We start from the raw sequence: 17329 nt of genomic DNA, 5'->3' as shown, positions 1-17329 counted from the left end.
GATGCGCGATAAATTATTTAAATACAAACGATAAATAATTGGTCCATAATGATAATTTATTTTTAATTAGTATGTGAAATGATGGATAGGCTTTATGCTCTATGAAAGCCAAGGTAAATGGTAAATGGACCTGTACTTGTATAGCGCCTTTCTAGTCCTCCGACCACTCAAAGCGCTTTTACACTACGTGCCACATTCACCCTTTCACACACATTCACTCAGTGATGGTAAAGCCCATTAAACAAACTAATGCATTCAGGGTTCAACTTTCTTAAAATAATGACAAACTTTCTCATTAGAATGATTAACAACATCCTTTTTTTGTCACACTGGTGTAAAGGGGCATCCATAGGACATGGTGAAATATCAGATAGCAAATGTGACAAAAACACATTTATATCATCCTTCGCAACAAATTAGCAGAACGCATTCATCAGTAGTGTAGTTTAATTATTGTAACGCACCTCACTTATTTTGAAGGTTACACCGGAAGTAGGCTAAGCTCGCTGTCCTGTCACTGGTCTTCCGTCCTCGTCCCCACACAGAGTTGTCGGCAGACCTGAGTCTCGGTTGTGAACATGCCTTTCATAGACTTCCAGACGAATTTACCGGCCGGCTCGTTCTCGGAGGACTTTGTGAAGAAGCTGAGCTCGTGCGTCGCGGCTGCTCTGGGGAAACCCGAGGACGTGAGTACGCCTCTACCCTGCCTCTCTGACACTTCACTGGAGCTTTACTCAATGTCAAAGCTGCTGCCGGTGTTGTGCCAATGTAGGTATCCCCGACAGAAAGTGTTCCCCCTTGCCGCGGGAGCGCGCATTCATTCAGCGAAGACGGAGAAACAGCGCTGCTCTTGCTTTCAGCCAAATAATTAAAACTAACAACAACTGCATTGTTTAATGCAATGTTCTGCTGTTGTAATTATCTACAAGGTTTTGCAACATGGCCCACCCATCAAAATAAATGCTTTTATTCTTTTGTACGTCGTAACGTCGTACTACGTACTGAACGGAAAGACCAAGGCAATCATTTCCTCATGTGATTTGACATATAACACGCTGTAATTCAACTCCTGGTATGGAATTAGTCGAACTAAATAAACGTCGATATCCAAAATCAAGATCACTGTGATTGTTTTCTGGCTTCAATTATGTCTATTAGACAGATGAAGCCTGACCATCAAATGATTTATTTTATGTGTACTTCAGATACTAGATACTATAATTTACAACTCACTGTGTATTATAACCTAATATACTATAAATAAGACACCCAGCAATGTGTCATTTCTTTGCATCCCCTTTCGAATGCAACATTCAAACTACTAGACGAAAAATTCTATCCTGAGAAAAGTGGATTTTGAGGGTATAGCTCCATAGACCGCCATTCATTCTGCACTCATCCTGTGAGCGCCCTCATATGGAGCCAGAGTGGAACTGCAACAGTTCAGAAGTTGGAAGTGTACCGAGAGTGGAAGTTCTCCCCTTATTAGACATTCTCTGCAGAAACCTTTACATTTATTTGCCACAAACTCCAAACCTAAGCAGCCTTTAGCTCTAGTGTGAATGGAACAGAGGCGTTTCCAGCACGTCCACTATTGCTGCCATCTTATTGGACTGTATCCTCGCCCCCGGAAATTCTTGATTGTAATTGGCTGAAAGGTGTCTATTCATTTCTACTAACTATTCAGTGTAACTGGACACCTTGACACAGGGATTATTGTTTGTGCCTCTGCATGAGTGTGCCAGTGTTAGCTCAAGCTAAGGACCTGTAGTTTAAGAGCCAACTGCCCATGAAACCTATATGGATAAACCTGTTGGATATGTGTGTGAGTTCTTGTCCATATCACAAGACTGTTGAAATAATGTATGTTAGCTAGTGGAGCTGATGTGTGCTTCTTTGACCCCTCACCATTCATTACAATCATGGAACATACAACTTATCTGTATTATCTCTTACAGAGAGATTAGAGTCCTTAGCCATTTATGGATCATGTACCAAGGTTGGTTACCAAGTTGTATGTGTCTGTGGACCTTGGGTGACATACTGTTTACAAGTGTCATATGCCATTAGAGCAGCAGTGGTATTACTGTACAACGACAGACAGTCACATACAGTGCAGTGACATACAGCAACATACAGTAACATTCAGTACAGTGACATACAGTAACATTCAGTACAGTGACATACAGTAACATTCAGTACAGTAACATACAGTAACATACAGTAACATACAGTAACATTCAGTACAGTGACAAACAGTACAGTGACATACAGTAACATTCAGTACAGTGACATACAGTAACATTCAGTAACATTCAGTACAGTGACATACAGTAACATTCAGTACAGTAACATACAGTAACATTCAGTACAGTGACAAACAGTACAGTGACATACAGTAACATTCAGTACAGTAACATACAGTAACATTCAGTACAGTGACATACAGTAACATACAGTAACATTCAGTACAGTAACAAACAGTAACATTCAGTAACATTCAGTAACATACAGTAACATACAGTAACATACAGTAACATACAGTAACATACAGTGACATAGTTACATACAGTTACATACAGTAACATACAGTACCATACAGTAACATTCAGTACAGTGACATACAGTGACATACAGTAACATACAGTACAGTAACATACAGTAACATACAGTACAGTGACATACAGTAAAATTCAGTACAGTGACATACAGTAACATTCAGTACAGTGACATACAGTAAAATTCAGTACAGTAACATACAGTAACATTCAGTACAGTGACATACAATAACATATTAGGGCTGGGCAATAAATTGATTTTATCGATTAATTCGAATTCGTAGTTAAACACGATTTATTTCTGGTTAAAATCAGTTTTCTCTTGAACTTTCACAACACCGGCGCTCCCTTTGGGCTCCCGTAGGTCAGAGTGTGCTGACCCCTTCCCCCGCCTCTCCACAGATAAACACAACATGGCAGCAAGCCAGGATGAGCTCGTCCCCAAAAAAGGCAGAGTGTCGTCGGTTGTTTGGAACTGGTTTGGTTTTGTGGCGTCCGACAGCGAACAAACCACGACCCACTGCAAAGTTTGTTTGAAAGCTGTTGCAACCAAAGTTAGCAGTACAACAAGTTTATTCCAGCACCTCAAGCAGAGGCATACAGCCGAGCGGGAGAAATGTTGCTCTCTGCGAGATATACAGGACCGCAGCCCTCAAACACCCGCTAAAAAACAGTCTACAAAAAAAACGATTAAAATGGTAAATCGGGTTTGGTGTGAGAAAATCGGAGATTTTATTTTTAAGCCATATCGCCCAGCCCTATAACATACAGTGACATAGAGTAACATACAGTAACATACAGTAGAGCAGTATGTGTGTGTGATATAGCTCACATATGTTTACTATAGGATTGCAACTAATGATTATTTTCATTATAGATTAACAGGCTCACACAGTTACCATAAACGGCTCTACTCTGAATAACTGGATTTGATGTTTCAAAATTCACCCTCTCACACAGTTAAAGTAAAGGCTCTGTCGGGTAGAGGCCAGTGTGTTGTTTAAGGACGCACTGGAGAATAAACTCTGACCTTGTTGGTGGGGAAATGTGCTTACTTTGTAAAACATGTACAGCTTTCACATGAAGTACTGTGTTTTTTTGTTTCCCTCTCTGTCATGTTTTACCCTTACCAATATTATTTGTCTTTCAGAGGATGAATGTGGTGGTGAAGGCTGGGCTGCTGATGATGATAGCTGGCTCTTGCTCTCCGTGTGTGATGCTGTCGGTGTCTGCTATTGGCGTGACTGACACTGCTGACAAGAACAAGGAACACAGTGCCAAGATCTTTGAGTTTCTGACCACAGAACTTCGTCTGCCAGAAGACAGGTGAGCTCTTAGGAGGGACTGTCACTGTAATATGGTCTGACCAGGCCCGCCGGCCACTGCGGCGATACAAAGGTCGATGGTTGCCCCTTAAAGATCCAGTGTGTAACATTTAGGAGGATCTATTAGCAGAAATGGAATATAATATTCATAGGTAGGTTTTCATTCGTGTATAGTCCACCACGGTTGACCACAATGTTTCTACAGTAGCCCAGAACGGACAAACCAAACACTGGCTGTAGATAGGGCCTTTCACATTTTTTGCGGCCACCATAGTTTCTCCTACAGGCTTCACAGCCTGTTCTCATTGCCAGGTCTTCAAATAGAGGGGCCAGCGGTGTTCAGTTAGTTGCAATCTGCACCTTCATTGCTAGATGCCACTAAATCTACACACTGGTCCTTTAAGTGGGCTCAAGCACCACAATTCACTTAGTGACATTGTTTACTCTTGGATCCCCATTCACTGTTGTATATTTTTCATATAGTACTTATTTTATTTTTTTCTGGATATTTGTTCTACTTCCCTTGCTGCTGTAACTGCTGGATTATCTTATCTTAAAAAAACAACCTATAAGGCTATATATTATATTATATAATATTATGCTATGTTCTTTTATATTATATTGCCACCTGCTGGAGGCAGGCTATCTTCAAAATGTGGTTGTTTTTTCACCAAAGACGAGCCTAGCACGTAACATATTTAAGTACAGTAAAGGAGACAGTTGGTCAAGGCTTGCTCAACTGCAATTGGAGCACAGAGAAAAAAAGGGCGGGACTTAGGAAAGGCCAATTCCTAGCGGCTGGCCTGGGTCTGACTCTGCCCTTATAGTATAAACACAGCTCTGAGTTCAGCCCACAGGTCTGTAGGTTTATCTTATAATTAGCCTTAATTCTAAAGCTAACTTCCTTCCAACTCAAACTAACTAAAAATCAGTTATAATGCAATTATTGCCCAGCTTGGGTTCACCCATTCAGTTAACAATAAGGCTTCAGAACAATCTCACACTTACCAGATCACGGTTCTTTATATGAACCAAAGACTGTTGCGTCTCACCAGATACAGTATGTGACCTTGTCCCGGTCTTTGCTGTTATCATCACTCTTTGTTTATAATATGGCTGCACTCTTTTTGTCTGTAGACAGGCAGAACTCTGTGTTATGCAGAATGAACCTCTGCCCTCATGTACCTTCATGCATTCCTTTTATTGTGTCAGATGTATACAGTGCATGCTTTTTATGTCTGTGTTTCTGCTCTGCAAGTTTTAGTCAGTGTCTAACAATGCAGACTTATTTAGTCCATATTACTACTAACATATATACCCACCATTCTATTGTTTTGTATGTGTGTTTGCATTATGAGGCTCTTGTTTTAAAGCTGCAGTTGGTAATGTTTATGAAAATAATTGTGACATATTTGCTTTCCTTTCACTGTATCCTGAGACAGATAATATGTGAAAAATAAGGTTAATCTGGTTCCTCCTAGTGCTCCTAGTGGTATTTGTAAGAATCCACTGGGCCTGAACAATAACAACCAATCAGAGCAGAGCGTCAAATACAGACCCTGGGATTGATACTCAGCAATCAACTATCTTCAAGCCTCCAACCCAAAGTGTCTTTATATGTTTCTCTGCTCTGAGCGGTTGTTTTCATTCAGGCCCTGTGGATTCTTACAAATACCATTAGGAGCACTAGGAGGACCCAGAGGAACCTGATTTTTTCACAGATTATCTGTCTCATGTACTACTGTCAGGATATAGTGAAAGTTTCAGTGAATATGACATATAGTATTTTACCTACTGCAGCTTTAAACCTTGCCTGAAAATGTAATGAGGGTTTTCAGAATGATGCTTGTCTTAACATGTTTTATTATTGCATGCTTAGAAATAATCTTTGTTATCTGTGTAGTAACTCACTCTCACCTTGGATAATAATCTCACAGGAAAGTTATTTATCAGATGTTAAACTAACTCTGCAAAACCAGGAGCAGCACTCCTTAATCCTCACACCAGTAAAAAGCAGCGCAGGGACCTGGAGCTGCATTTGAACCTAATCTGTATTCTCACATTTGAGCGAACACAGAGTAAATAATTGATGGCTTTGTTCTGATTCACAGGATTGTTATCCAGTTCCACGCACTGCAGCCACACCAGGTCGGAAAGAAGGGGACTGTCATGAGCTTCTTGTGAAGCATGTTTCTGACACACGATCGCATTCCTAAAAGAAGAAGAAGACGAAGAAAGCAGATTGGATCTCAGTATTAATCACTCAATGAAGTAAAGCTAGTTCTTTTCAGGCCACTGTGTACTACAGTTTACACATCTGCAGTTGTTCCGACGGCTGTAAAACGTGATGTTAATCAGTCCTGTTTTTTAATGATTAAGCCCTATTATTGTTACCATTTCTGAGATCACTTGTGTTACACACTATTGAAGAAGATCACACTAGAAGAACATGGAATAAAGAGGGAGAAGAGACTAGATTCTGTCTTTATTTTGTTGTAAGTTTTTTTCCTCAAAATATTCCCTTCAATTCCTGAGATGAACTGGACTCTCTTGAGTGAATCATGTAGCCTCCATGAATTGAATTCATTTATTTATCTGGTGTGTGTGTGTGTGTGTGTGTGTGTGTGTGTGTGTGTGTGTGTGTGTGTGTGTGTGTAATTGATTTATTTTGAAAGGATCCACACTGAGTTTTACCTTTCTGTGAGAGCCAAGAAAGATTGTTGATTGTTGAGTCTCATTCCCAGGTCGTCAAGTACCGACAGTAAAACTAACAACTATCTTCAAGTCACCAGCCAAAAGTGTCTTTCTATCTTTCTCGGCTCTGATTGGCTGCTTTCGTTCAGGCCCAGTGGATTCTTCTTCTCTTCTCTCAAACAAACTATTTACTTATTTACAAGCTATAAGAACACCCTGATCCAGAGATCTGTGGAGAAAGAGTGACAGAGAAAGTGCCCCACGTCTACCTGCCCAAGAGGAGAGGTAGAGACCCCCATGCTGCTGGCAGAAGCAGCAGGCATAGGGATGGATTACCAAATATTTTAATATATAACTGGCGTCTTACTATATGGTCTGAATAAGTTGCTATATTTGTTGCTATTTGTGTGCCTGTAGACATTTTACTATAGAGTTTGGTGCCATTTAACCAGCAGGTAGATCCCAGGCTTAGTTTGGTTGCCATTTCACAAATAGCTTAGCATGTACATATTCACTAATTAGTGTATTCAATGATTAGTTTACTAATTTTGATGACCTGATATCTGTATTAATTTGATTTGACTTTACCGGCATCCCAAAACAACTGATTTCACATGTTAGCATTGTTATGTTTTATTTTTGGGGAACATAATGTAACAGTTTGCATCAATCCTTACGATTTATGGCAACTTGTGTTATTATGTTAAACAAAGGTACTACACTGTGTTACAATGTTGATTAGTTGATAGAAATTAACTTCCAACTAGTCTTTCCATGTTATGTCATCGCAACTCATCAAAATAATGTTAAACTTAAAAGGTTTATCAAAATCAATAAATTCTAAGTTTTAGCTTGAAACCATGCATTTATTTAAGTAGTGACAAAGGTCCACTGGATTACTTTTTAGAGTGAACAGGCTGTTAAAAATAGTGAGGGGGCAGTTATTTTTCTAAAGTAATAAGTATTAATTTAACAATGCAATAGTTTCAGAAAGGCTACACTCTTAGATGTCACTGTAGATATAGATGCACAGTACTGTAGAAACCTAATGTAAAATACCATATTTCTTCATATTACAGTAAAATACTGTAGTTTATATTGCATTGTCATGCATCATATATTACAATATATTTTAGGATAGTAACATTACAATATTAGTAACTGAATATTATATAATAAATTATTATTAGTCAGTACAGTACTGTTGTAATAACAATATATTAATCTAAATAAAACTGGATATAATACAGCACAATATAATACAATGCATCAGAAATAGGCAGAATTTCAGTAAAATACTGTTTTGCCGTGATATAGTATTGTATACTGTAAATTGCATTACAGTACAATAACAGTAGCTGCACTGCCAGTCACTTACTGTAAATATACATGGAAATCATTTACAGAGTAAAAAACAACAAAAGAATGGCTACTGTTTCAAAAATGTTTCAATCTATGAATGAAATCAGCAGGAGAAAGCATGTAAAAGCCGAGCCCCTTTAGACCATAAACCTGTGTTTACCCTACTATTTAATGTCAAAATGGCTGCTGTGAAAAAGGTCTATTGTTGCTTTATCTTGCTTTAAATGGAGCTTAAATGTGACTGTCCAGTAAGCTACAGTGGCCTGGGGATTGTCATTTCTCTTAAAGTGTGGAGAGTCTTTGAGAAAGCTTAGCTGAGGTCTGTGGGTCAGAGGCTGTAGCTGACGACACTTCCTGCTCTAGATAAAGAAAAAATTCAGAATGTTTTCCTGTGGACACATTTTTGCATGTGCAGCTGAAATTGTCACAAATTATACACCCAGAAAATAAACTGTTGCATTTGTACACATCTGACAGTGTTCAAATGATCTTTTAAGTGGGTTTGAACAGTTCTTGCCAACCACACAATTTCAAGAATGAGCAAAACATTTAACAACAACCTCTGCCTTTTAGGTCTACGTTTACTAGAAAATAAAGATGACCCGCATAAAGACTGGAGACAGAAATGTTGGACATCTTACAAGGCACACATACAGTCAGAGGTTGTTCCTATTAGACTGTATTTACTCTGTCTGTTTATTTAAAGATCTGTGCAAACATTGAATCAATGGTGACCAAAACACATGCCAGGTAAACCAAAGTGATCAGTCAAAATATGTCTTGTTTATTTGATTAATGAAATAATAATAATTGTAATTCCAAAAACAAGCAACCAGGTGGCTTTATAACAATATAATACACATAAAAAGCAAAAATAAAAAACCCTAAATAATTGACTTTGATGTTGCTTGTTCATAGATCAGAGCCTGCATGTCCCAGTGGAAGTTCAGAAAGTTAATGTTTTGGCTGATTAACTAACTAGCTGGGGACCGCGCAGGCGCACAGCAGCAGCCAATGAGGAATCTGCCTCTGCTTCCTCCACAGGAGGAGGGAGGGCGTAAAGTATCTACACAAGTAAATTGGTTCGTCAAATAAAGTTCTAAGTGTCTGAGAGGAGGAAGCTCTGCACTCGGGAGTAACGATGGCGTTAGAGCTGTACCTGGACATGTTCTCTCAGCCCTGCCGCTCCGTTTATATCTTCGCCAAGAAGAACAACATTCCCTTTGAATTCAAGTCAGTTTCGCTGATGGAAGGTGAGTTCAGGTTCACTCACAGAGGAGGGGAAAAAAACTCCCTATCCTTTTCCCAACCAGCGGGGGTGGAGGTAACGTTCACTGTCGTTTGACGGTCGGCTGAATGCTAAATGCTCAAATGCTAATGTTAGAGCCTCCAGCATTGACTGCTGAGTCCACTGAGATCTTCTGCCTGCAGAGTTAAAGAGTGAAAAAACCTTCTAGGAGTATACAGTGGGACAGAGACTGAGTGGACTGGGGACAGTGGGACAGAGGCTGAGTGGACTGGGGACAGTGGGACAGAGGCTGAGTGGACTGGGGACAGTGGGACAGAGACTGAGTGGACTGGGGACAGTGGGACAGAGACTGAGTGGACTGGGGACAATGGGACAGAGGCTGAGTGGACTGGCTGTCAAAACCCGTCTCAATGCCAATGGCAAAAGCATTCTTTTTTTCTGTCTCAGCCTTGACTCGGACTCAGACCTCTTTGGACTTGACTAATCCTGGTCCTGGACTTGTCTTGGACTCAGCAAAAGTGGTCTTGACTATAGCACTGGTACTTAGTACTCATGGACAGTATAGGACAGTAGTCAAGTTTCAGCCCTATCAGCCGGTAGCTATTTATGCAGACTATGGCTGAAAGGATTATTCTCATTATGGAATAATCTGTCATCATTCTCACAGTTGATTAATTAGCTGTTTGTTCCGTAAAATGGAAAAAAAAAAGTTTCGGTGAGCCCACTTTGAGGTGACTTCTTCAAATGTGATCAAAATAGTTGGCGATTAATATGTGACAACTAATGGATGAATGGACTAGTGGTTGCCGCTGTGATGCAGAGCAGAGCAGCATGTAGTGTCTTCTAGATCATTCCAGACTGAAGGTGTGTGTGTTGGTTTCAGGTGAGCACTATGGAGAGGAGTTTGGGAAGATCACCCCGATAAGAAAAGTCCCCGCTCTGCGAGATGGAGACTTCTGCCTGGCTGAAAGGTGATGTAATTAGGGGTACATTTCATATCAACCTATAAGTGAAGAAATCACTGTGCTTATTTGCTAAATCAGGGTTTCCCGCAGCACTTTGGCTTAACTACGTCGTCAAAAAAAATAAAAAATAGGCCGAGTGATATGAGCAATATGAGTGATATCTGCCGTGTTACTCTATCCTGTTTTCTCCCTTTCGTTCCAAACCGTGACCAATGCCAGTCTCCCTTCTCCACAGAACATATTAAAATTAAAGCTGCAAGCAGCGATGGACGGGACCTCGCACTCCACGCAACTCGTAGCGTGCTGCGGCCGCGTCATGTGCCGTCGTAACACGTGCGGACAACGACATGAAAATCTCACGTAAATCAGCTCAAAATCGCCACGCGGCACTTACTTCCTGTTGCCACTAGGTGGCGCTATCACTATGTGTTCAGGGCGGGACTCTTATCAGACATGTGAAGTTTGGAGCCGATTGGACAATGTACACTCAAGTTATAGCAACTTTGTGTGTTCTGGCAATCAAAGTTTGACGCCACGCCACGGACACGCCCTGTAACAAAAACTCACCACAATCAAGAAATATCATCAAGAACATGTTTTCCATTTTCTGACTAGATTTCAGCTTGATCTGATCATCCTACTAGGAGTAGAACATGGAAGTATAAAAAAATGACATTTCCTTTCACCACTAGGTGGCGCTCTCACTTTTACTGAATATTATCACATAGACGTGTTCAGGGCGGGACTCTTATCAGACATGTGAAGTTTGGAGCCGATTGGACAATGTACACTCAAGTTATAGCAAATTCGTGTTTTGTGGTGGTACATCAAAATTTCCCGCCACGCTACAGACACGCCCCCTCACCGCAGTCATCACATATAATCAACAATGTGTTTTGCATTTTATAAGTAAATTTCAGCTGGGTCTGATCATCCTGCTAGGAGTAGAACATGAAAGTATAAAACGTGATACTTCCTGTTGCCACTAGGCACATTACCGAATATTATCACATAGACATGTTCAGGGCGGGACTCTTATCGAACATGTGAAGTTTTGTTGCAGGTTTTTTTTAATTTTTTTATTAAGGATTAAGGATAGTTTTAAAAACACCTTTATCGTGTTTTAATGATTATTTTTGAACAAATAATGCTAAAAATAATATACACAAACATGTCTTCTAGGGTTAATTTTGAAGAGCAAACTTGAAATGTATGAAATCGGACGGCACAAAAACTGCAAATTCCGGTATATAATTTGCATATTTTACAAAATAAATTAACTTAACTTTCTGTATTAAACGAAAGAGAAATATCACCCAATATAAAATTTGGTCGTTGCTTGAAATGAATATTTAGTCAAATTGATAAATACACCCCATGGACATGGTATGTACCCATAATTATATAATCACTCTGATACTAACCCTGTACATGCGTGTGTCATTGGTGATGTTTGCCTCCGTAGTGTCGCCATCCTGCAGTATCTGGCGGAGAAGTTTAAGACTCCAGACTTCTGGTACCCAGCCGACCTCCAGCAGCGCGCTCGCGTCAATGAGTATCTGTCATGGCAGCACACGGGGCTGCGCTGGCAGGGAACCAAGATTTTCTGGCTCCGGGTATGTTCACTGACACATGTCATGCTGTTCTGTTTTTTTAATTTATTAACCTCCAGCTCCTCTCCAGACTGAGAGACTGAGGAGTAAAGGAAGCTGGAAGAGTTGTTCGATACTAATACCGGTGTCGGAAATGCCTCCAATACGACCTAAAAAGCTTGTCAGCAAGTAGGCGTTTCTGTGCACCAGCACTGTCCCCCCAGGATGATAAACCATCCTACTCTTATTCTGATTGGCTTACCCTGATATTCTTTACCTAACCCGAACCAATCACGTCATCCATCCACATATATAAAGCTGGATGACATGACAGCTGTCCAATAGTGAAGCCAAAATATATATCTCGCCCCCTGGTGGCTGACTGCAGTATAGGTCATAAAGCTTAAAGGATGGTTTCTGGCATTTTATGTAGTTCTTATCACGCAGATGTTTGTTCAAGTGTTAATTTTGTTGATATTGATATTTTTGACGACTTTTGCATCTACCATAGTTTCTCTTACACCATAGTTTCTTGGAAGATGAGCGGTATTCAAGTTTGTCGCAGTCTGCAACTTCACCACTAGATGCCACTTCATCCTACACACTGGCCCTTTTAAAATAACCAATGGTCACAAAATGAGACTAAGTGGCCCCAGTCTGGAGCTGTGATATATTTTTTTTAAACACATTTGTTTTAAATCAGTGGCCGGTATTGGCTGAAGTGTAGGTATTGGAATCAGGAAGGGAAAAATGGTATCAGAACATGTCCAGAAGGAAAACACCAGGCCAGTGTTGTTCTGAGTGAAAGCCACTGAGGGAGGTTTCCTGCTGCTTTCAGTCCTCTGCTGGTGTGTGCACACTTTGACTGTATCAGTGGGAGAGCAGTAACAGGAAGACAAAATCATGAAAACAATACATTCTTGTTAATTCAATTCAATTCAGTTCAATTCAATTTTATTTGTATAGCGCCAATTCATAACAGAAGTTATCTCAGGACACTTTTCAAATAGAGTAGGTCTAGACCGAACTCTTTATAACATTATTTACAGAGACCCAACAGTACCACCATGAGCAAGCACTTGGCGACAAGGGCAAGGAAAAACTGCCTGTTAAAAAGCAGAAACCTAGGACAGATCCTTCGGCTCTAGGTGGGTGGTCGTCTGTCTCGACCAGTTGGGGTGAGAGAGAGAGAGAGAGACAGAGAAAGAGAGCGAGAGAGAGAGACAGACAGACAGACAGACAGACAGACAGACGCACAGTAACAACAGTATTAGCAATGGCAATCTAGCAGGACCATGGCAGGAGGCTCCACCAGGATCGATAAGAACCTGCGAGACGAGAAAGCACAAGAACTCCGGGGAAGAAGTGAAGTTAGTAACATGCATTAATGGGACATGAATGAGTGCAGAAAGAGAGAGGAAGAGAGGAGCTCAGTGCACCATGGGAAATCCCCCGATAGTCTAGGCCTATAGCAGCATAACTAAGGGATGGTTCAGGACTCACCTGATCCAGTCCTAACTATAAGCTTTATCAAAGAGGAATGTCTTAAGCCTACTCTTGAATGTGGAGAGGGTGTCTGCCTCCCGAACCACAACTGGAAGCTGGTTCCACAGGAGAGGAGCTTGGTAACTGAAGGCTCTGGCTCCTGTTCTACTTTTAGAGACTATAGGAACCACAAGTAGCCCAGCATTCAGAGAACGTAGTGTTCTAGAGGGGTAATAGGGTACTGTGAGCTCTTTAAGATATGAAGGGGCCTGACCATGAAGAGCTTTATAGGTGAGGAGGAGGATTTTAAATTCTATTCTACATTTTACAGGGAGCCAGTGCAGAGAAGCTAGTACAGGAGAGATGTGAGCTCTTTCCTAGTTCCTGTCAGTACTCGTGCTGCAGCGTTCTGAATTAATTGGAGCGTTTTAATGGACTTATTGGGGCAACCTGATAATAAAGAGTTGCAGTAATCCAGCCTTGAAGTAACAAATGCATGGATTAGTTTTTCTTTTTTGTAATATTAGTAAATGAAAGAAGGCAGTCCTGGAGGTTTGCTTCATGTTGGAGTTAAATGACAAATCCTGATCAAAGATAACTCCAAGATTCCTGACAGTGGTGCTAGAGGCCAAGTTAATGCCATCTAGAGTAACTATATCTTTAGACAGTGAGTCTCTAAGGTTTTTGGGGCCAAGAACAAGAATTTCATTTGTTTAACATCAGAAAATTGCAGCTCATCCAGGATTTTATGTCCTTAAGACATGTTTGTAATTTAGATAATTGATCAATTTCATCGGGCTTGATCGATAGATATAACTGTATATCATCTGCATAACAGTGAAAGTTAATGGAGTGATTCCTAATAATGTTACCAGTGTTGGACATTCATTCCAGCCGCTGCAACTATTACGTCCACTGTATTCACCTCTGTAACTGAGCTTGTTCTTAATACAAAGTGATAGTGTTGTTATTTGATCACATCTTTGTGTTTTGGCTGTAGGTTTTCATTCCCAAAATTCTGGGCGTGGATGTCCCGCAGGACAAGCTGGACGGTGCCCTGGAGGATCTGAATGGCTCACTGAAACTCATGGAAGAAAAGTTCATCCAGGACAAGCCCTTCATCGCAGGAGATCAGATCTCTCTGGCCGACCTGGTCGCCATTGTGGAAATCATGCAGGTGTGCAGAAATGTTTTTCCTCGCAAGTTTAGAGCATTGTTCAGGGCCACTCCAGTGTGTTTGTACAATTTAGTCCATTTACTGCCACCCAGTTTCTAATGAATATCACAATGCTTTAGATATATATGTAACTACCTGCGCAGCTGTGGCTCCAGAGGTAGAGTGGGTCATCCACTAATAAGAAGGTTGGTGGTTCAATCCCCAGATCCTCCTGCTGCAAGTGTTCTTAAGCAAGATACTGAACCTGTGCATTGGTGTGCAAGTACAGTCAATTTACCAATGTATTTGTTTCTACATCTGAGACAGGTAGTTCTTTGTGTCTCTGTTTTACAGTCTCTATTATTTAAATTGTACCAGTATGACACCTGAGCTTCAGTGCCAATACCTTAAGCAGGAAAACATATAATAAATATTTTTCATCTAATATTAAATGTGAAATGTTCTCGAGACACAAAGACACAAGAGACACGAAAGTGTTTGTTTAAAAATAACTATTTATATATATATATGCTATTGGAACACACTAATCCAGAGATCCCGGAGAGAACGGGTGAGAGAAAAGGTCAAACAAATATTTATATGTTTAGCTATAGGAACACTCTAATCCAGAGATCCGGGATGAAAGAGCGAGAAAGGTCAAATGTTCCACACCTACTGACTGCCTGCACACAGCCCGAGAGGAGAGGTAGAGACCCCAGTGCTGCTGGCAGAAGAGCCGTGCACTGCGATTACTCTGAGTAGCAGGCATGGGGATGAATTACAATATATTTGAATTTATTTTCTTCTTTTTTCTGATGGTCTCTTCTGACGTTTGTTGCAAGTTGCTTTTTAGAAATAAAGTCGCTATGAGAGTCTGAAAAATTACTAAGCTCATGCCCCCTCATATTTTTTTAAAATTTGAACGGTTAAAATGCTATATTCCATGATGCGCAAAAGTAATAATTGAATTTGTAATTATACATTTCCATCCAACTAGAGGCCTGACCGATATGGGGGTTTTTGAGACTAATACCGATTTTAGAGGGGATAAATTCACAGTTTGTTTTGCTTTTAGAACAGGAAATGCCTTCAGGATGGCTGATGTGTTTTGAGTGTATAACATAACACTGTCTCTGGTAATGACTATGTCTGGGTGGCTGGAGAAAAATTATCCCAATGGCTGCCTGATAGACTGATTGATCTAAAACAATGAATTGGGAATGATATGGGTTCAGTAGTCACTCTACACTAACAGGCCCTCTCTCATCGACAGCCTGTGGGCTCCGGCTTGGACGTATTCGAGGGCAGGCCCAAGCTGAGCGCCTGGCGGGACAGGGTCCAGGCCGCCATCGGGAAGGAGCTGTTTGACGACGCCCACCAGATCATCCTGGGAGCCAGGGAGAGTGTAAAGCTAATGGACCACAGCAAGCTTCAGCTCTTCAAGCCCAAGATTCTCAAGTTATTCTTGTGAAGAGGAGAACGCCTGTTATGTTCAAACTGTCTTAGCAAAGTTTCCTTCTCATTACATCATGTGTCACTGTTAGACTGGATTATATGGGACATGCTTTCCCAGTTTATTGTACGAAGAACCCCTCTGTTGGAAAGTAAAAAGCACTAGAGTGGTTTAGTATGATAGCATGTGATGTGCAGGATAGTGGGCCAAGGAGGCAGTCCGGGACTCATTGTGTAATGTAGAGGAATGTGAAATGTGAGATAACTGCTCCTCTGTGAGCTGAGATATTTCCTGAATGCTTCACTGTGGACGTAGTTAGTTCATCAGCTGTGCTCTGTCGGCCTTAATAAACAGTGTTTGTGTTTTTGAACCCAACTGTGTTCTCTGTGTTTGTCACTTATGGTGATCAGTTGATCACACTGTAATTAATGGGCCTCATGCAAGAAGCAAAATACGAACACATTTTATCTTATTTTTGTTCGTATCCATGATTTGTACCCATTGCATTCTGGGATTCAATAATGTTTTTCCTAGTTTTGCTCTTGAGATGAGTGATTGAGAGCACTCACATCTAGTTTCCACCACAAGCTGTTTGTACAACGCAAGGAAACATTGGTCTTAAAGCTGCAGTAGGTCAATTTTATAAATCAATTCAATGTCATATTTGCTGAATCTTTCCCTATATCCTGACAGTAGAACATGAGACAGATAATCTGTGAAACAATCAGGTTCTTCTGACTCCTCCCAGTGCTTTTAATGGCATTCGCAAGAATCCATTGGTACTGAATTAAAACAACCAATCAGAGCCATAGTGGATATAGAGGATTATTACATTTGTGGGCTAAGGAAATATTGCTCCATTGAAAACTTAATGATATTGTGTGCATTCAGTTTCTTATATGTATCATCAATATGTCAGCATTATGTTATTTTACTTATACCCTATATTCAATTCAATTCAATTCAATTTTATTAAAGAGAGAAAGAGAGAGAGAGGAAGAGAGGAGCTCAGTGCATCATGGGAAATCCCCCAATAGTCTAGGCCTATAGCAGCATAACTAAGGGATGGTTCAGGACTCACTATATCTGTATCTGGTGGCTTTTTTGCTGGCATTTCTCCAGTTCTTGATGTAGAGTATTTGCACACGACACACCATCTGCATGTGTTTAGGTGATGTTACTTACAATTGACCACACACCTCCAGTTTAAGAGCACACCATGGTAAGAGCAGATTTGGGTGGTTAAGAACGGTTGGTACATCTGGAGTGGACTTCTTTTATATTTTTATATAAAATATAGCAGCAGGGGGATCATGTGGATAATGATGCCTGCTTGTTTCTTGGTAATTTGCAAACAATGCTGCCACCTGGTGGGCAAAACAAGTATACTGCAATTACACAGCACATTTCATTACAAGTCAACTCGTTGCGTAAATCGTCGAGTTTTATAAAAAAAAAACTGTGAAACACTGTGGTCCGTGTATGTTTTG

At 40.6% G+C, this 17329-nt stretch overlaps 3 protein-coding genes across 4 annotated transcripts in view; all 3 read left to right on the top strand.

Annotated features, from left to right (window-relative positions):
* LOC127355362 (uncharacterized) overlaps positions 1–17329 on the top strand; it is a 126389-nt gene that overhangs the window by 97510 nt on the left and 11550 nt on the right. The gene's annotated exons all lie outside the window — the stretch shown is intronic.
* On the top strand, positions 517–6358 carry ddt (D-dopachrome tautomerase). Its single transcript, XM_051386197.1, has 3 exons — positions 517–686; positions 3709–3884; positions 5995–6358. The coding sequence occupies exons 1-3, from the start codon at positions 579–581 to the stop codon at positions 6065–6067; spliced, it is 357 nt and encodes a 118-aa protein (XP_051242157.1). The 5' UTR covers positions 517–578; the 3' UTR covers positions 6068–6358.
* gstt1b (glutathione S-transferase theta 1b) lies at positions 9025–16209 on the top strand. 2 transcript variants are annotated; one of them, XM_051386177.1, is made up of 5 exons: positions 9025–9192; positions 10072–10159; positions 11619–11769; positions 14231–14407; positions 15660–16209. In XM_051386177.1, the coding sequence occupies exons 1-5, from the start codon at positions 9081–9083 to the stop codon at positions 15855–15857; spliced, it is 726 nt and encodes a 241-aa protein (XP_051242137.1). In that variant the 5' UTR covers positions 9025–9080; the 3' UTR covers positions 15858–16209. The 2 variants fall into 2 exon arrangements, with proteins under 2 accessions (XP_051242137.1, XP_051242136.1); XM_051386176.1 differs by having other exon boundaries at positions 15642–16209.

The sequence above is a fragment of the Dicentrarchus labrax genome, unplaced genomic scaffold (genome assembly GCF_905237075.1).
Source record: "Dicentrarchus labrax unplaced genomic scaffold, dlabrax2021, whole genome shotgun sequence".
Lineage (NCBI taxonomy): Eukaryota > Metazoa > Chordata > Actinopteri > Moronidae > Dicentrarchus > Dicentrarchus labrax.
Note: the sequence above shows the minus strand (reverse complement) of the source record. Positions and strands in the feature narration are given on the sequence as shown.

Bases quoted from the DNA above. Each gene is read 5' to 3' on its own strand.
- ddt (XM_051386197.1), top strand. From the start codon at position 579: ATGCCTTTCATAGACTTCCAGACGAATTTACCGGCCGGCTCGTTCTCG. The intron at 687-3,708 runs GTGAGTACGCCT...TTTGTCTTTCAG, and splicing joins CTCTGGGGAAACCCGAGGAC to AGGATGAATGTGGTGGTGAA. The intron at 3,885-5,994 runs GTGAGCTCTTAG...TCTGATTCACAG, and splicing joins CTTCGTCTGCCAGAAGACAG to GATTGTTATCCAGTTCCACG.
- gstt1b (XM_051386176.1), top strand. From the start codon at position 9,081: ATGGCGTTAGAGCTGTACCTGGACATGTTCTCTCAGCCCTGCCGCTCC. The intron at 10,160-11,618 runs GTGATGTAATTA...TTGCCTCCGTAG, and splicing joins GACTTCTGCCTGGCTGAAAG to TGTCGCCATCCTGCAGTATC. The intron at 14,408-15,641 runs GTGTGCAGAAAT...CTACACTAACAG, and splicing joins CCATTGTGGAAATCATGCAG to GCCCTCTCTCATCGACAGCC.